Source organism: Salminus brasiliensis, chromosome 1 (genome assembly GCF_030463535.1).
Source record: "Salminus brasiliensis chromosome 1, fSalBra1.hap2, whole genome shotgun sequence".
NCBI classification, from domain to species: domain Eukaryota; kingdom Metazoa; phylum Chordata; class Actinopteri; order Characiformes; family Bryconidae; genus Salminus; species Salminus brasiliensis.
The window spans coordinates 7,932,731-7,952,122 of NC_132878.1; the positions used below are offsets into that span (position 1 = coordinate 7,932,731).

Genomic DNA, 19,392 nt, shown 5'->3' on the forward strand with positions numbered 1-19,392 from the left:
AGTCTCTGACTGCAAGACCCTCCAGCAAATAGTTAGGACAGCTGAGAGGATCATCAGAGCCTCTCTCACGTCCATCATGGACATTTACACCACCCGCAGCATCTGCAAAGCAACCAGCATTGTGTATGACCCCACCCACCCTTCTCACAAACTGCTCTCCCTCCTGCCATCGGGAAGAAGACAAGACTAGAACACGACAAGACAACAGCTTTTTCCCACAAGCCATCAGACTTCTCAACTCCAGAGAGGGGATAGACTCCTCCACATCCACCCATTCACCCAAGGTGAATCCCAGACAATGTGAAAGCATTTTGCAGTAAATACGACCTCACTGCGTCACTGGACTGCACATAGTTGAACATTGCATTTTTGCACAGATGTTTTAGCAGTAGCTGCTAGAGTACTGCACTAACCAGTGCTGCACTCTACTGTTTTCTGGCTGATCCTCCAACATAGAATAACAGACAATTACAGAAGGTGCCTCGTCTGCACTGTGTGTATTGTGCTGTACTGTCCGCACTTGTGTTTCTGTCTGCACCATGGTCCTGGAGGAGCGTCGTTTCGTTTCACTGTGTACTCTGTATGTAGTTAATATGACAAGAAAGCCTCTTGACTTCAATTAAAGACGATGGGTTTTGGCCTTACATCTTTCTCCTTCTGAAGGGAGTCCACTTTTTCTTTCAGACGCTTGCACTCAAACTCCATTTTATCTGCCTTTTTGGATTCCTCCGACAGTCTGTTCTGGAGCTCCACCACCTACGAACAGAAACATTCAATATGAGTTTAAATGGACACAGTACTTTTAAAGCCTCCGGGAACACATTTACTGAATCTTTAGTATAATCCCAAACTCAGGTGTTCAGTGAAGCGCCCAGCAAAGTTTCACTGGAAAACACAAAGCACTCCTCAAAAGCGCCATGATACAGTCATCAGACCTCTCCGAGAACGGTCTGGGCGTGGTCTTAATATCATCCTTATGAACATGTGCGACAGCTCTCAATCACTGGCCAACTAAATTTGGCAACGCACACACCTTTGAGACAGAGTAGGGTTTACTGAAGTTCTGATATCTGGAACAGAGTTACCAGCCCAAATATAATGGGGTGGCTGCCCCATGTGCCCCGTAGTCCCTTGCCTCTCCATCTCCTACTGGCACATGACATACCCGGCTGCCGAAGGGTAGGTATAGGGGCGCTGCAGGCAGCGAATCCCATGCCATGGTGCTGCATTGGGACCTCCCAGCAGTCCTGACACTCAGCCTCTAAAATCTGCAGTGAAGTGAGGGAAGACCAGGCAGAGCAGCTGCTTCCTCAGTCACGTCTCAAGCTGTAGCTCACCTGGTTCTAGTCTCCAGGTTGCTCAGACTCAGAGACTCAGAGAACAGAGCCATGTTAGTCTTGTGAAACCTGACCCACCCTTAGGACCTCCCAATCCACATGGAGAGGAGAGCAATATGGTGAGATACAGCAGGCGTTTATAAGACCATGGGAAGATCTTCATAAGACATACTTTTTAACATTTACACTGGAGGCCCTGAGGAGCCAGATCAACTTCATTAGAAAGAAAACTCAGAATTATGTTCCCAGAGGCTTTAAGCACCATATCACATGTTTACTGTATCGTTCACCCTTATGCAGACCTGTCTCTTGTAGGTCTCCAGCTGTGCTCGGGCTGCGTTAGCCTTGCGCAGCTCCTCCTCCAGGCTGACCGTGTTTTGCATGTAGCTGGTGTTCTTCTCCTCCAGCAGCTTCACCTGCCTCCGCAAATCTCCCAGATCCTCCAGCTTCTTCTTGTACGACTCCACCTGCGCCTCCAGCTTTGACACTTTATCAGAGGAGTGTCTAAGAGAGAGCAAAACATACAGTTTTTATACACTCGTTTCCTTTACAGCCCAAACAGCCACTCAATGATGTTGAGGTCTGGATGTTGAGGTCTTTGAGAACCTCAGCAGTTCAATTTGTCTGTTTACTTTTCTCAGAGCTTCTTTATCAGCTCCGTATCCTGCAAGGATGGACACCAGCACCCGTGGATGTTTTTAGATCTCCTCTCATCTCACAAAAAAGTTTTAAGCTTTAGAGGCTGTTCATCTGATGGAGAGGGTGTTGGTGGTCTACTGGGTTTGAGGCACCAGACACAGTTGTAATGACTGCCATTTTTCCATTTTTTCTAACTTTGGAGTTTTGCAATGTCCACAAAAATATTCTATATGGACTAAAGTATTGGGACACCTGGTCTTTTATTGTTTCTTCTAAAATCAAGGGTATTAAAAAGAGAACCAATCCTGCTTTTGCTGAAGTAAGGGTCTCTAACATCCAAGGAAGGCTTTCTGCTGTATTTTGGAGCTCTGCTGTGAGGATTTGATTGCATTCAGCAAAAAGTGTGTTAGTGAGGTTAGGATGTTGGATGACCACCACCCCAAAAGTATTGCATGGAGCACCATCCATCATTCCAGAGAACACAGTTCCACAGCTCAAAGCTGGGCGCTTTACACCCCTTCTAGCCCACGCCTGGCATTAGGAGACAGGGTGCCAATAGATTAATGCTTATCTGCTCCAAGAAGTCTAGACTAGACAAGCTGTGTGTGTGTAGTAGCTGAAGGCATTCATTAGAAGGGGCGTCCACAAACATTTGGACATTTAGTGTATCTCCTGAAAACTAATAACTTCTATTTAACGGCCATTTTCACCTGAATTCCACTGAATGTAGGGTGGTCTCTGACTTTTGCATTGTACTGCAAGAGCTTAGCAAGGTCTGGCTTTTGTCTCACCTGAGCACGTCCATTTCGTCTTTGAGGGTCTGAGCCTCGTCAGCCAGAGAGGTCAGCTCCTCATTCTGACCTTTGACTTCCAGAAGCTCCTTCTCCAGCTCTTCACAGCGGATGCGGTAGTCGTCTTTAGCTGCCTCGAGCCTGGAACACACACACATAGTCATGAGTCAAAACCGGACTTTGAGGCACAAAGAAGGAGCAATTGGGCTTCAGACTGACATGCAAAAAGTGAAGGTTCCAGCACTATGCCCTAAACCCCCCGTAAGAACACAAACCAATGGTGATGCACATACAAGCATAAACGGTAACCAATAGTGAAGTGCTCAAAGTGCTCAAAAGGGTTGCCAGATCCACCTACATCCCTCAAGCCCATGAGGTGCCCCAGTGAGAGGGTGTCTATGCCCAGGAGGTGCCCTCCGTGCCCATGCTAGGTGTTGTTACCTCCACTGGGGCTGGGCCAGTATGGGGCTGATGCTCTGAGGAGCCAAAGGAAAGGGCAGGGGCTGGCACTCCCAGCTTATACGAGAGAGCTCCGACTCACTCATCCTGCCGCAAGAAGCCAGCGCTAGCATTAGCATTAGCGGAAAGTGTGAGTGAAAGCTACTGGTAATGATTTTATCATTTGACCTGAAGCAAGGTTAGAATTAGCAGCAACATAACATCACAGGTCTGTAACACTCAGCCTGGTCACTGAATAATGAACTAGGTGAAAAACTACATCAGAGTTAGGGTCACTGCACAGCAACTCACCTAAAGCCTGGTCACTTCATGGGTTTTTCATAAAGAATTTAAGATGCAATTTCAATTGTGCTTTAATTCAGAAATGCAATATTTCTGAATTTATTAAATTTTTTTTATAAATTAATAATTTAGAAAAAGTAATAAAATTATATAAGTATTTAAAGTATTATATAATAAAGTAATATAGCCTTCAGAAATATAATCATTTTCAATTAAATAAATATTTAATATTTAAATTTAAAACAGTAACATTTTTACATGTTGCTGAACAGTACATAGATCTAATAGAAATGTAGGTTTTCTATTAAAAAATGAATAATTAATAATTATTTAAATACTCAAGGACTTAAGTCCATAGTGATGAATAATACATGGATCTGATACACATGTATTTCAATTTAAAACTGCATTTGAAAAATATATATCAAACCTGCAAATATTTCAATTAAAATGGCAAATGTACAAATATTTATATTTTAAAATGACAAAATTATGAATTCCATTTCAAGATTGTACAATTTCTTTATATTTTTTTTTAATAATTCATATATTTGACAGACATGTAGACACAGTGCATTTTCCAATACATCAAGATTTTTCTAAGAGTTGAGAAATGACCTGCTTGGGGTCACTAATTTAAAGTAAGACACTTATTTTAGCTTATGTTAGCTTCAGACACACTGAACCAGCCCATTCCATCAGTCTTCACAGGCTTTTAGTCTGCCCTCCCCGACTGACTGACTGAACCGACAAACTGAGAAAAGAATCAATAAACTCCCCAGCATCGATCTCTCGCTTTAAATCCCACCAGTCTGTAAGCTGAACACGCTCGGACACTGTTTAAATCTTTTACAGAGGGTAAGAGACCCTCCCTGAGCAATGCAAACCATTCCCATCTAGAAGCCGCATGCCTGTAAAGCTTCAAATGGATCTTTATCAAATAGAACTTGAGCATTTAAGTGAAGTTCAGGAGGTAAGCCTGGTTTTACCTAAATAAATCAAAGAGAAGATCCATTAAAAGCCCGGCATGCTCATAATACGAGCACCGAACCCCAGCAGGCCTCCAACACAGCACACGACTGCTGAAGAGCGCCCAGCAGCAGACCAGCGGGAAAGCTTGGTGTAATAAATCAATTTTACTCAGGATTTAGAGAGCTCGATCCCCAGCGATGCTACAGGCATCCACAGCCGAGAGGTGGAGGAGAAGAGTATACGTATATGGTCGTGTGCAAAAGTTTGGGCACCCTGGTCAAATTTCATGTGTTTTTGTAAGGCAGTTCACATCCTCCTAATGAATCGTAACTGTTTATTAGATTAATAAAATGCAAAGAATAGCATTACATGTGGTAAGTGTGAAAGGAAAGAGCCGGCTGTTACTGTGGGCAGTGCTGGATCAGTGCTTAGAGCACCGGGCTATTTATGACAGGGTTGTGGGTTCGATACCAAACAACCAAGGCAGGCCTTGAAGTTTCAGGCACATGTGCTTAGTGTCACTAGTGTGTAAGTGTGTGTTTACTGCACAGATGGGTTAAAGGGGGAGGTCATATTCTATCTGTGTCCAACACTAATGGTGTATATGGTTGTCTAGGATGGGGGAAAAGTGGGCATCATAAATTTAGAGCTGGACAAATGCTGTGAAAGTACTGGTTAATATTACTGGATAACACATGCCCGCTCCCTCGTAATCATTTAAATCAGAAGAGTTTAAAGGTGGGTAAAAGTCACTACACTTTGAATTTTTAATTAGAAAAAACAAGAATTTGCCATTTTTAACTACAGAAGAACAACAATTTTGCGTTCTGAATTACAGAGAAGCATAAATGTTGCCTCCTGAGTTACAGAACAACAAGAACGTGGCACGCTGAATTATGAATGACCTGTTCTGAGAGTTTGGTACATTTGGCCAAGTGTGAAAGCTGTTTTCGAACCTGTGAGCCGTTCAGAGAACTGATCTGTGGGCCAAATGTAATCAGTGGTCCGGGATTTTTGCTTCTAGAGAACTCTGGCGAACTCAAGACTCACAAGGGGGACCCGACCCGTCCTCCTCTGATCAGAACTATTTATAAATTATTAATAAAAATGACCAAACCATCAATACTGTTGAACTGCTCTGATCATAACCATAATATATTAATCATGGTGTAGAATAAGAATAATATAGTCATGCCCTAAACACAACTGTGTCTCCGCTTCTGTTCTGTTGGGTTGTCTGTATTATCACAGAAGTGTACATCAGCCCCAAGACAGCAAGAGGGAGAGAACGTACCTGGCCCCTAAAGACTGAACGCTGCCCCCACCCCCCATCCCACCACTACTTCATTTGGCGGAGGTGCAAAAATAACTCATCCCAAGTATGTCTCACCTGAAGGTCTCCTCCTGCAGCTGCTCCAGCTGGGTCTGTAGCTGGAGGTGTCGCCGCCCTGCAGGACTGTTCAAGTCCTCGATGGAGTCGGACTGGTTGAGGCGCTCCATCAGGACCTGATTCTCCGCCAGCAGACTGCCCTTCTCCTCCTGCAGAGCTGCAACCTGAGAGAGAGAGAGAGAGAGAGAGAGAGAGAGAGAGAGAGCAGGTGAGTAATGGAATATACAGAACAGAATGAAGCAAATAATTGAAATTAAAATGAAATGAAATGAAATAATATATAAATTATGTATTATTTTAATTTTGTTATTTATTTGAGTTTTTCAGCAGTTATCTTTCTGCGTTTAATAACATGCAGTGTGAATGAGAGGTGTAGCGGTACCTTCATATGGACGCTACAGCTGAAGGAACTGTAGAGTATTCACTGTACTCGCAAAACTAACGTTACTGCAGCCCGTTACAGTAGCTTCCTCATTCTTTAGCTCTCACTGTCCTGTCCGCAGCAAAGCGACGTAAAGTAAACAAGCGTTTCCGATATTCTGGCCAACTCCAAATCTTACTTAAACTCAAGAAATCAAGCCGAGTCGGATGAGCGCAGTGTGTCAGCGTGGCTGGACAGTTTTAGAGTACATTTACGTACCTTTACACGCTACAGGCTGTACCGGCTGCCTCTGTGGGCACTACAGGAACACTGGAGTCCCTTTCAGACATGCACGGTTAGCTAGACTTCTTCCTGCCAGTCCCTGAGTAGTCTGGGTAATGTAGGAGTGAGCCAATTGGAAAACGGCTTGTGTGCGTAAACGACCGTCTGTTCAAATTAAAGGTCAGGAAATCTGGGGTAGCTTTCCCCACCTCCTGTACCGAACCCTAAGGTCCACACTGCAGTGTAAACTGAACTGGGACGCCAGGGTACCGTTACATCCCTTATTCGGACACAGCCTACATTTAAGAGCTCGTCACTTAAAGATCAAAAGTCTCAATACATTATTTAATAAGTAATTCAAACTGAGAAAAATGAGAACCAATAAACCAAACCGAAGAACAAAAACAATCAATCAAGCCACTGGAGCTTCATGCTGTATAATGTGGGCGTGATGTGTGAGCTCCGTCTCCAAACACAACAAGCAAAGCAGCAGAAATGTGCTCACGGGAAATCATGAGGCTTCACATGACAGGGTGAGAACATGAGAAATGGACACTGTTCTTACAGACAGTTCTTCTTCATACAGTTGAGAAGAACCTACAGTCAGTTTCTTATGGTCATCAACCCTCTGAAGTCCATGAACGCTCCGATGCGTAAAATCTTAAGTTTCTATCTCTATGTTTGTGAGGACACAGCGAATAACTACGGTTCAGACATTTCCTGGATCTGTAGAGTCTGCCCTTACCATCGCATCTCATCTCAGCGCCAGATCGTACATGACTTTCTTCCGAAGTTACGTTGTTTTAAAGATGGGTTGAGATGCTTTGAAGGATACTGTTAGTGCTTAAAGACACTGATCAACTGCACATTTCATTACAGTCAGTGTAGCTAGCCTGGTTGAATTAGATAAAGTGCAGCAGATTACAAATAAAAAAGCTCAGTATGGGACAATCTGTCGCTACTGATGAATGATTCCTGCGATCGCATGTATCGTTATAAATATTGTGTAACATAAAGGTCTTTAAATTGTGATATGGTAAAAAATACATAATTATATATACATACACATACACACAATAATAATAATAATAATAATAATAATAATAATAATAATATTTATATCTATCACCCACCACTGCTGTCATCTGTAATTGGAGGATTTGCGTGTCCGTCTATGGGTTTGTGTAAAACTGTCCAATAGACACTCAGGAAACTCGTAGCTAAGACTCTGGGAAACCCAGTTGAAGCACCAACCCAATTCATCCACATGTAAATATGGTACATTATTTACATATCACTTGTAAATAATGTAAAATCCAGATTATAGCAAACCTTTAACTGTCTTTACCAGTGCAATATTGTAAATAGGGTGTTTGTGTGTGTACATGTATAGCATAAGTTCATGTGTAAATATCCAGTTTTTCCATGTGTGTAAATATCCAGTTTTTCCCGTGTGTGTAAATATCCAGTTTTTCCCGTGTGTGTAAATATCCAGTTTTTCCGTGTGTGTGAATATCCAGTTTGTCTATTTGTAAATTCTTTTTTGTACTACTGTGAGGGATGATTTTTCACTCACCTTTACACCCCTGTAAAGTGACATGAATTTCTAAGAATTTCTAAAATCTCTCAAGTTTAAGGTCAGAATACCTCCTCACAGAGCTCTAGGTCACAAGGGGTCTCATTATAGAGAGCAGAGACTGTTGTGAACATTTTGATATAAAACATCGGAATTTAAGAAGATTACTCCAGAGGGTCAACACCCTGCGCTCAGAACCTGGGTTTTATGTTAGCATGAAGAAAGCGGCCTAAAGATGACGCTCATCTAAAAGCAGGAGAAGCAATCCTGAAGCTCGAATTCGATCCATAATATTATCCTAGAGTTTCATCAAGTCTCAGAAAGCAACTAATCTACAAATCTGAACAGGATTGAGTACTGACCCCAGATGAAGCCAATCAGGAAAAATCGGCTTGGTCTTTTAAGTTTGCTTCTTTGGTTTAGAAAGGGAGATGCTAGGCTAACAAACACTGGACTAAAGGCTCATTTATGCATCCTTTATGTCCATTTTAAACTTTTACATTTACAGCATTTAGCTGACGCTCTTATCCAGAGCGACTTACAAGGTTACTCATATTACAGAGGTGGGCCAGTGTAGTGTTAGGAGTCTTTATATAGTCACCAATAAGAGTCCATGGGCAAGACTCCCAACACTACGCCTATGCATCCTTTACTTCGACGTGGATGTCAAGCAATGCATCCACTAGAGGGCTGATCAGAATCAAAGGTTCCTGACAACACACAAACATGGCAACAGTGGAGGAGATTGTTACTACAATAGAACTTCAGCTATCAGTTACGCTGCCCCCAGTGGTTTCTATCGGTACTGCTCTGCTCTATCAGATTCCGTACTTTTCAGGAAACATGCACAAATACAGACGAAATGGACACAGAGTACGCACAGGAGGCTCCGTCTGCATCCGTGTTTACCTTTGAGCATGAACGAGCCGTTATCTCCGTACCTCATCTCCTTTATCTCCGTAAATATACATTCAGATCCTTATTTGTTCTGTACAGAGAACTCCGGGTATGACTGGCTGTCAGGGCTGCAGGTAAAAACTACTTCTAAAAGTAATTAATTGGTTCATTATTGTTACATGATTATTTGCACTGATTAATGGTAATTAATTAAAATCTTAGTATTACTTTGAATTAACAACTTAACACACAAATTCTTTAAGCTACCTTGTTTAAGTAAAAGATTTTAAAAGCTAATTGAGCTTGTATTTTGGCAAACCGAAATTGGTGATAGTCCAGCTCCAGTATTTGTTAGCACATTAACCTAGCACACAGCACATAACAAACATGTCTTGGCTGATGAGCTGCATCCGATGTAAGCGCTAAATCACATTCATTTGATTTAATAACTCTACTAACTTTCTCTGTGTGAGGATATAGGCATGCAGTCTGGAGGATGCTAACTGGTGGGGTATAATCTTCCATTGAGACCCAGTGGCGATAACAACGTTGTCGACTTATATGAGCAAGTTGACTTGCTGACCTTGATATCGTCCACTGTGTTTACCTGCATGTTTATTTCAGCCAGTTGTGCAACAGCCAACGCAGCAATAACAACGCCTTCGTGCACACAGAGCGGACTGCGACAGATGAAGGTGCGTTACTTAAGGCCGATACGGGTTTTTGTTTGGTTTTATTTGGAATTATTTATTATTATTATATATTATTTTTAGTTTAGTTAGAAAATTATATATAAATATTATATAAAATATAATAATTTATTTTTTTTTTACTTTCATATTTTAACACAGCATTAATGTACAAACTTCCAAAAATGAAATAAATAAAGAGAAATAAATAAATAAATAAATCATCCCCAAACTATTATTAATTATACCAAATTAAAATTAAAAATTAAAGAAGCAAACTTCACACACCAAAACGTCCAGCCTGACACCTCACATCATGAGCTCTCGGCTTAAGTTAGCAGTCACCCTTACTAGCTGTGATGACACTGCAGGGCATCGCTACGAAGACTCATGGGTAAGCATTGTCTGCCAGTGTCATGGTAATCAGGGGTGTGCTCTCACACAGGTGGGTGAGTGGCATTAGTTTTAGACGCGCCCACACACGCGCCCACACACGCGCCCACCAGGGCCCAACCGACATACACCTGAGCGTGTGCCTACGCTGGCAATCCACTGCCAAGATAGTACCGAACGTCTGACTGTTGACGTGTGCCTAGGTTGTTTTCAGTCTGTGACGCCCTCGAGTTTTCCACTGCCAACATAGCAACACATCAGAAACGTACCGGAACACATCTCATTCCGAGACCACCACGCCCATTGCCGTATGTATATATTAGCAGGCACCCTGGAAGGCGTGGAAATAGACTGCTGGTGCGGTGTAAGATAATAAGTATTGCAACACGTCTTCCACAGGGTGTAAGATAGAGCCCTGGTCTGTTTACCACCGGACATGATATCTGGGACGGTCCTGGAGCTGGGCAATATGTTGATATTTTATCGTATCGTGATACATTTTGTAATCATGATAGACGATCCTCTTTTTTAAGCATATGGAGGAGACTATCAGTGCTTAATAAACACTGATGAGCTGCAGGTTTCATTACTAACAGTGTAATTAGACTGGTGTAATTAGACGAAGAGCAGCAGATGTTGAGTATAAATCACTGGATCTGAATTGTAGTTTATAATAATAAACTAAATATTTCTATGATAAATATTGTATATCATAAAAAAATTATTTAAATATCGTGACACAGTATTTTTACCATATCGCCCAGCCCTAATTTGAATTACTGAATTTATCCAATATCACTGTATAAATTGGGACATTCAGGACCCAATTTCAGTCCTGATCAGATGAATCTACTCTGGATTATCAAGATTTTAAGCACATCAGTCGGGCTCTTTCATGCACACACACACTCACCCACGCAATTAAAGGGCCTACACACTACTGAGGGATGTTCTAGAAAGCAGGTGGCAAACTCTGGACACCAAAACAGCACAGAGTGAGAGAGCAGGAGTGAGCGAGCAGGAGGAGTGAAAAAGGGGAACATTACCCTCTCGTCTAGTTCAATATACTCTAATCTCAGCCTATCACGCTCCTCCTGCACGAGGTACGCCTTCAAAGCAAGGCAGAGGGGAGAAACCACCACGTGGGACAGTAGAAAAAGAGGGGAAAAAAGAGAGTAAAGAAACAAAACACATGTAGAAACACATTTCCTATACTTTACACCACAACTGCTACAGAGCCGGCATCTAGGATGAGCTGCGAATGCCTGAGGCTTACCGGTTTCTAAATGAACAGCCAATGGGGGGCTACTGCGCTACTGCCATTCTGCTCTGAGGAAAGCAGCTACAGAGAAAAGCAGAGATGGCACCGATCCGATACACAGCGCCGGCTTTGGGCCGACACCAGCCGGAAATGGTGTATCAGATACCACAGAGGGGGGTGAAATACGGCCAAATTTGATGTTAACATGAGAACAATGAGCTAGGTAGGTTCTATTACACCAGAACATGAAGAGCCCATATCCTTCAAGCTTTTGTGTATTTCATCTTTTACCTTTACCTTGAGGTGTACTGACCATGTTTGTGCAAATATGCAATAAATAAATGTTTAAAAATATATAATAATATTAAAAATATAATAATAATAATAAATAAATAAATAAAAACTGCTTATGTTGAAACACTTGAAAGTTCAGTGTGAATGGGTGGAGCTAAACTGCTACTGACTGAATATTTATATATATGCAAATGCATATATCTGCAATAACAAAAATGACTTCATAGCTAGCAGTTTCATTTTCATAATTTTTACTGTGCAACATTTTTTATACTCTCAACATGACGTCTATAACTAGTAATCATTTTTATATCTTTATATATAGTGTTTTTTTTTTTTAAACAAAACCTCAGGGTTGTCTAATATATGATTGTAAAATGAGCAGTATAACAATAAGGTAACGGCCTGGGAAGTGAACGGTGTATTTGGAAACCTTGGCAATGTTTTCCATGACACGGGACCTTTAAGAGATGTTAAGTAACTTCAACTGGCCACCTTAAAAATATATACCCATAATTATCCATAATAACAAGGATACTGCCACTGGAAACAGGAAAGTGGTATCGTGCCATCTCCAGAGGAAAGAGCTGGCTAGATCTTTACAGTAACAGAGTAAGAATGCCTGAGAGTAAAACAGCTGCGCAGTCTGATGAGTGTTGCTTCTCAGCGTTGCACAAGAGCGTCTTGGTATATTATCAGCAGCCTATAGGAAGCCGTCCCGCTACACAGTTTGGCCTCTATGAAAAAAATGCGCTATATGGAGATGGCTGGATTTGCTGGTGTGGAAGAGACGACTACAGAGGAAACAATATTTACAAGCCAAAAACAAACTGAAGCCATTCGAAATGAGATAGTATAAAAGGTTAAGCAAGCAGATGTGCATCGAGGGGGGAAAGGCTGGGGAGCTGACCACTTACCTGCATGTCCAGCTCGTGGCAGCGCTGGGCGATTTCCTCTTTAGAGGCCAGAGCGTCATTCAGCTCCTCCACTGTCTTCTTCAGCTGAGGGCACATTTACACACACAGGAAATACACACTCATTCAACACAAACACCAGTGTCCATATTTTTAAGACCCCCTATTGTACAATTTTCCCTTTTTTAAACAGTAAGCATCATCAAACCTCGCTCTAACCACCTAGTTTTTGTTCCTGTGGCTTTAAGACTGCTATACAGCACTGTACAGAGCTTTCAGGCTCCTAAGCACATTATTTTATATGGTTTCAATAAGAGCAATTGCTTGTAGAAACTCCAAATCTCATTAAAACCAGGTTTCAGGTTGTCCAGCCAGCACAGCGTGGAGGATGAGCAGCAGCAGCAGCAGTAGCAGCTCACCTGATTTACCATCATTAAGCCCTGATTTACCATCAAACCAGGTGTTGATCTGAGGAGAACTCTAAATACTAGACTCCATGAGGAGAACTTTGGAGATGTTCTAATGATGAACACAGTGATGGAGAACCACCAGCACTTTCTGTAGGAGTGTTATTATTAGTGTTTATTCTAATATCAGTGTTTTACTGAGGACATAAACACCTACTTCTCAGATACTGTACGTAAATGAGCAGACTGCAGTCAGCAACACCGTTCTCACCTGACGGTCCAGATCAACGTAGGAGTCGTTTCCTCCAGACACCGGAGTCTCTTTACTCATGAGCTGCAAAACAGACACAGGATTGAGACGAACGTGAGCACAGTCGCCCCAGCAGAGTCACTCAGGAAACCTAGAGGCGGATCAACTTCGCTCACCTCTTGGATGGCCGTCATCACGACGTGCTGCACGGACTCTTCCATCATCATGATGGTCTGGATGTATTCTGTGGAGAGTGGAGATGGGAAATCAGCACTACACAGATAATGAAAACTGAGCAAAATACCTGGTCAGGAGCAGAACTGCTCTTTAAAAGGACGCCACCTAGTAGAACCACTGAATCACAGGCAAGAACAGCAGGGTGTGAAGCATTTGTAGGGCATTTTACAGGCTTTAAAGGCTTCTCAGTGTTTCTTAATCAAATGCTCGTTCTCAAAAATACCTGTACCACTGGAAACGCCAATTCCACTCATGACTAGAATGGCATTGATGGTCATTTTTGTGGTCAGTTGAAGTTTGAATGCTTATTTGTAAAATAATAACATGAAAAAAATGCATGTGTCCCCCACAGTCAGCATGTATAACTTGGGAGACAAAAGTATTGGGACACCAAGCCAAGAATGGACCAGCCCCTCTGTACTTAATGGTAATGGTCAAAAGCCAGTCAGAACCAAGAGCCCTTCCAGCTTACAGCTCAGCTTGACCCGCCATCCCTTAACATCCACGGAAGACAAGCGTCCAGGCTTTTTCTGTCATGGCACCGAAGTGGCTTCGGACTTCAAACCCAGACAGAAGACCCTCCTCTTCCAGGAGTACTTAGACTAAGTGTAGTGTGTGTAGAGTATTAGGGTCTCCAGACTGAAGTCTGTATTTAGTAGTATCTAAGCAGTTTGCAAATGAGCTCCTGAAACCAAACCTGGAGAATTCTCTGCACAGAAAGCACAGAGACAAGGAGAAAGGAAGAAAAGACGACTGTGGAAGAATTCAGATCAGTGCGTGCGCCCAAGTGTGTGTGTGTGTGTGTGTGTGTGTGTGTGTGTCGCCCATTCTGCCTGATGCTTTTCTAAGTGGTAGATGCTCTTCACAGAGAACACTCCTACAGCGCTCTTCATCAATACATCACTGCAGCAGCAGCAGATATTGATTTCACAGCCCACGCGCTCACGCTCGCTCACACACACACACACACACACACACACACACACACACCTTGTTTCTGTTCACAGTTGACAGCACAGCCCAGAATGAGCTGCAGCATTCTGCCCAACTCGGCAGCATCAGAGTGTTCACCGATCAAATTCACATCAGGAAGAGTGAAGTCATTAATCTGCTGCCCCAGAATCTACACAGAGAGAGAGAGAGAGCGAGAGAGAGAGCGAGCGAGCGAGAGAGCGAGAGAGAGAGCGAGAGAGAGAGCGAGAGAGAGAGCGAGAGAGAGAAAGAGCGAGAGAGAAAGAGAGAGCGAGAGAGAAAGAGAGAGCGAGAGAGAAAGAGAAAGAGCGAGAGAGAAAGAAAGAGAGAAAGAGAGAGCGAGAGAGAGAGAGAAAGAGCGAGAGAGAAAGAAAGAGAGAAAGAGAAACAGAGACAAAGAAAGAAAAAAGAAAGAGCAAGAAAGACAAAGCGTGAGAAAGAGAGAAAGAAAGAAAAAGAGAGCGAGAAAGAAACAGCGAGAGAGAGAGAGAGAGAGAGAGAGAGAGAGAGAGAGAGAGAGAGAGAGAGAGACAGACACACACACACACACAACATTGTTGCTTGTACTTTCTTCACAGTCAATAGAAGTCAATGTAAATATATATTACTCCAGGCCATTTCGGAGCATTTCTATTGGTCCATTCATCATGAAATTCTGACACAATGCAAAGAACAACTGGCCGATTCAGATTAGATCAAAACGTGCAAAGTGACTCTGACACCGACTGTGTATAAACAATAATCATGCCTGAGGGAGTTTGAATGCTGTAGATCAGGGGTGACTAACTGGGCTGGGAAATATGACGAACCTAAGCCTACCACTCATAAGGTACTCTCTAGAACTCTGCGCTGGAGTATAGCTGTCTGCTGTCCCGCCCCCAGCTGAGCTAGAGACCCCGATTGGCGAGTTGGCAGAGTAATGACCGTCAACTGCTGCATAGCTGCGTTTTTCAGTAGTGGAGGGTCCCTCATCCCCATTTCTAACTTCAACACCTCGCATAACTGCAGTACATAAGTCTAACACTCGATAAGGTACTCTCCGTAATTCTGCCTTGGAGTTTGGCTGTCTGCTGTCCCGCCCCCAGCTAACTAGAGACCCTGATTGGCTCTGATGCACAGCTTGGAGATTCTAAATGTAACTGCAAGGCGGGGTTAGACGCTTTATCAGGCCTGTAGATGGTGTGTTTGTCGCCACTGCTGTGAAAGGTAGGTGTTCTTACCTCACGGTTGTAGTCTAAAATACCTTTCAGGATTTTCTTTAGATTGCTGATCTGGAGAAGAAAGGAAAAGAACAAAGCATGAAACCGGGAGTAGCTCTTAAAATGTCCACAACACCTCCCACCAACACAACACTGAACCCTAAAGAGTGCTTTACCTTCAGCCTCCAATTATCCCCAACTTCAGACTTTATACGGCTTATCCAGACGTCGCTGAAATACACTGCGTCTCTGAGGAGACAAGAGGTACAGGGGGACGGGAAAGGGAGAAAAAGATCAGGACAGATAGAGACAGAGAGACAGACACATCATTTCCAACATTTCCATCAATTCGTGACGTTTTTGTGGTCCTTTATGTACAAAAGCGTTTGGTCCCTGAGGATGCCACAGCCATCCGTGGCATGAAGGCCCAGAGACAACAACTAGCCTCACTCTCCCTGGGTGGGCGGGGTGGGCAGGATGGTGTGTGTTTTTGTGTTTCTCTTATCAGCTGACGCCAGCAGATGATAGAACGCACTCACTGAGGAGAAGTTTCAGAGTCATGCATGTCAGGTCATGCAGTCAGAGTGTGTGTGTGTGTGTGTGTGTGTGTGTGTGTGTGTGTGTGTATATATATGCCTTACATTTTCTGCAGCACTTGAGCCATGACCACTCCACTTGTTAGATCTTCCACTGTCTTGCATGGTGCCTCCACTCCAAACGTCTGGATCTGAAGGAAACACAGGAAGCCTAGTTAAAATAAATCAGACACTGGAACTCGGGAGCACCCCTGTGGCGGGCTGTGGAATTCACAGCTGTGGAACTTCACCAACTAGGCAAACACAAGCCAGGTTGAATGAATCACGTCCGAGAACCGTGTTCTACCTGGCCTCATAACAGAGTGCCTGGACCCCTGCTGATTGCCAATTGTGACAAATGTGATCGGAAGACGGCCCTCGAGTTCTTACGGTCCATCACAAACAACAATATCAGCTGAAATGTGAACGGCAGCTGATTCTCTTGGTTGCCAACAATGTTAGTTAAGAGGAGTTAGATACTTCCCAGCTCATGAAATGCACCATTCTCTAAAATTTCAGCAGTCTTGACTCCGATTGGCCCAAAAAGAGTAAACACCAGACCTGTGGGGTTGAAGTTTTGACCGTAAACTGCTGCTGTGCTGTGTTTGGGGTAGTAGAGGGCATCCCCAAAATGAAAAACTGGAGAGAGAAGGTGGTTAGCATTAGCTAAGTTAGCATGACAGCTTAGCGCAGCTGCTGTTGACAAAACTGTAGCAAGTGTTGACGATACACACTCGTGTCTGAGGAAAAGAATTCGAGCGACTGGTGCTGGGAGGGACAGAAAGGTGAGATGAGAGACCGGTTCTGCTGTGTTTGGACTCGTAGTCGACTATCTAGGCTTAGATAAGTTAGCTAGCAGCTGAAACCCCACAGCACAGGCCGTGTTCCAGCTAACTGAGGCTCAAATCCCACCTGTTTAGAGGATAAAGCCTCATATCTGAGAGCACAGAGTCGAGGGAATGCTCTTAAGGGGGGTTTCCACTGTTTTCAGGGCCCTTTAGTAGTGATGCTCCGATCCGGCTTTTTGCAGTTCCGATACAGTACATAAACTTTGCATATCGGTCGATACCCGATACCAATCCGACACCACTGCTGAATTAATAAACCGTATACCTCACCAAGTGGGAGAGACTTAAGGCATCAGGATTGATTAAACATTACTTTATATAATAACAAATAAACACAGATATAAATGTACTAAATTGCTACTTCTTTGTCACTAAAATAATAAACAATTGTGCAGAAAAAAAATACATTCTTAAAATATATTAAAAAAAATAAAAGGTATCAGCCAAAACTGAAAAGAAGCAGCTTCACTTTGCCAAATACAAAAATAAAATCCAGCAGCTGAGAATAAATAAGTAACTTGGCTAAACATTTAAGCAGCAATCAAACACTGCAAACCTGTAAACATTTAGTGCAGTCAAACACCAATGAATTAAAGTGAAAGGATCGGTTCCATGGATTGGACAATTTTGTTATTATCGGGACTGATATCTGATCCTAATATCGGATCGGTGCATCCCTACCCTGTAGCAGACGAGTTCATCCAGGTTTGCTTGCTGTTCTTTCAGTCGAACTCCGCTAAACTCGCAGCTACTGTGGGCTTGATCTCCCCCACGTTTTCACAGCATCACATCACCAATCAGTGTGAACTCATGGCGCCCCCTACCTGTTGCTCTCTTAAATGCACATGAATAAATAAGCGAATTAGTCCATGTACTAGATAACACACAGAACAGAAATTTGACACGAGACACGTCATCATTTTGAAATACCGTCCTCAATGTTTCTGTGCAGTGGTATACGATATTACCTATTAACTATTAATAACTGCGGCGATGACTGAGCTCAGCGCCCTGGTGTGAATCACATAACTGCAGTAGATTTTTGCTGCGATAGAGTTTGTACCCCCCTTTGCCCATTCAGAGTTGGATGGAAGTTCTGACATCGCCGGCTTAATGGTCAAAAAAAAAAAAGGTGCATCTAAGAACCAAATTACCCCCCAAACCCCACCCCACCCCACCCCCAATTGCTGATCTGTTTCAAAGTCACATGACTGAAAATAAACAACTTAAACAATTGTCTTCTTCCTGCTGTACTGAACTGATCTGAGCAGTGGAGGGATCCCTGGTCCGCTTCCCAAAATTAGAAACGCATCAAATGAACGTCACGTTATGCCTGCGTGGCCATTCCTCTGACCGGGAGATCAGTTCAGCAGCAGAGCTACACAGGAAAGAACACGCTTACATAACACTCACGAGCCCGAGTAGCGGGACGGGGAGGAGGGGAGGCGGACAGACGTAAACTGAAACTGTCAGAGAGAGGAGAACGAGGAGAAAGAAGAAGAAAAAAAAAAAGAAAGAAAAAAAAAAAGAGCGAGAGCGTGCGAGAGACATAGGCCAAGAACATAGAAAGAGAGAGAGACACAGAGAGAGAGAGAGAGAGAGAGAGAAAGCGAGAGACATAGGCCAAGAACATAGAAAGAGAGAGAGAGAGAGAGAGAGAGAGAGAGAGAGAGAGAGAGAGAGAGAGAGAGAGAGAGAGAAAGCGAGAGACATAGGCTAAGAACATAGAAAGAGAGAGAGAGAGAGAGAAAGCGAGAGACATAGGCTAAGAACATAGAGAGAGAGAGAAAGAGAGAGACATAGGCTAAGAACAGAGAGAGAGAGAGAAAGAGAGAGACAGGCTAAAACATAGAGAGAGAGAGAAAGAGAGAGAGAGACATAGGCTAAGAACATAGAAAGAGAGAGAGAGACAGGCTAAGAACATAGAAAGAGAGAGAGAGAGAGAGACATATGCTAAGAACATAGAGAGAGAGAGACATATGCTAAGAACATAGAGAGAGAGAGAGACATAGGCTAAGAACATAGAAAGAGAGAGAGAGACATATGCTAAGAACATAGAAAGAGAGAGAGAGAGAGAGACATATGCTAAGAACATAGAAAGAGAGAGAGAGAGAGAGACATATGCTAAGAACATAGAGAGAGAGAGACATATGCTAAGAACATAGAGAGAGAGAGAGACATAGGCTAAGAACATAGAAAGAGAGAGAGAGAGAGAGAGAGACATATGCTAAGAACATAGAGAGAGAGAGAGAGAGAGACATATGCTAAGAACATAGAGAGAGAGAGAGAGAGAGAGACATATGCTAAGAACATAGAGAGAGAGAGAGAGAGAGAGACATAGGCTAAGAACATAGAAAGAGAGAGAGA

General features: G+C 43.0%; 1 protein-coding gene across 4 annotated transcripts in view; it reads right to left on the reverse strand.

Annotated features, from left to right (window-relative positions):
* hook3 (hook microtubule-tethering protein 3) overlaps positions 1 to 19,392 on the reverse strand; it is a 60,609-nt gene that overhangs the window by 25,033 nt on the left and 16,184 nt on the right. For all 4 annotated transcript variants that reach the window (XR_011981748.1, XM_072696270.1, XM_072696149.1 and 1 more), the window contains exons 2-12: positions 16,244 to 16,329; positions 15,779 to 15,851; positions 15,624 to 15,674; positions 14,422 to 14,554; positions 13,371 to 13,438; positions 13,216 to 13,278; positions 12,541 to 12,624; positions 5,871 to 6,034; positions 2,768 to 2,908; positions 1,640 to 1,841; positions 646 to 756 (exon numbers count right to left, since the gene is read on the reverse strand). Coding sequence is in view for 3 of the 4 variants with exons in the window: in XM_072696270.1 (XP_072552371.1) it covers positions 646 to 756; positions 1,640 to 1,841; positions 2,768 to 2,908; positions 5,871 to 6,034; positions 12,541 to 12,624; positions 13,216 to 13,278; positions 13,371 to 13,438; positions 14,422 to 14,554; positions 15,624 to 15,674; positions 15,779 to 15,851; positions 16,244 to 16,329 (1,176 nt within the window). In the remaining variant the exon portion in view is untranslated. The remainder of the gene's footprint in view (positions 1 to 645; positions 757 to 1,639; positions 1,842 to 2,767; positions 2,909 to 5,870; positions 6,035 to 12,540; positions 12,625 to 13,215; positions 13,279 to 13,370; positions 13,439 to 14,421; positions 14,555 to 15,623; positions 15,675 to 15,778; positions 15,852 to 16,243; positions 16,330 to 19,392) is intronic.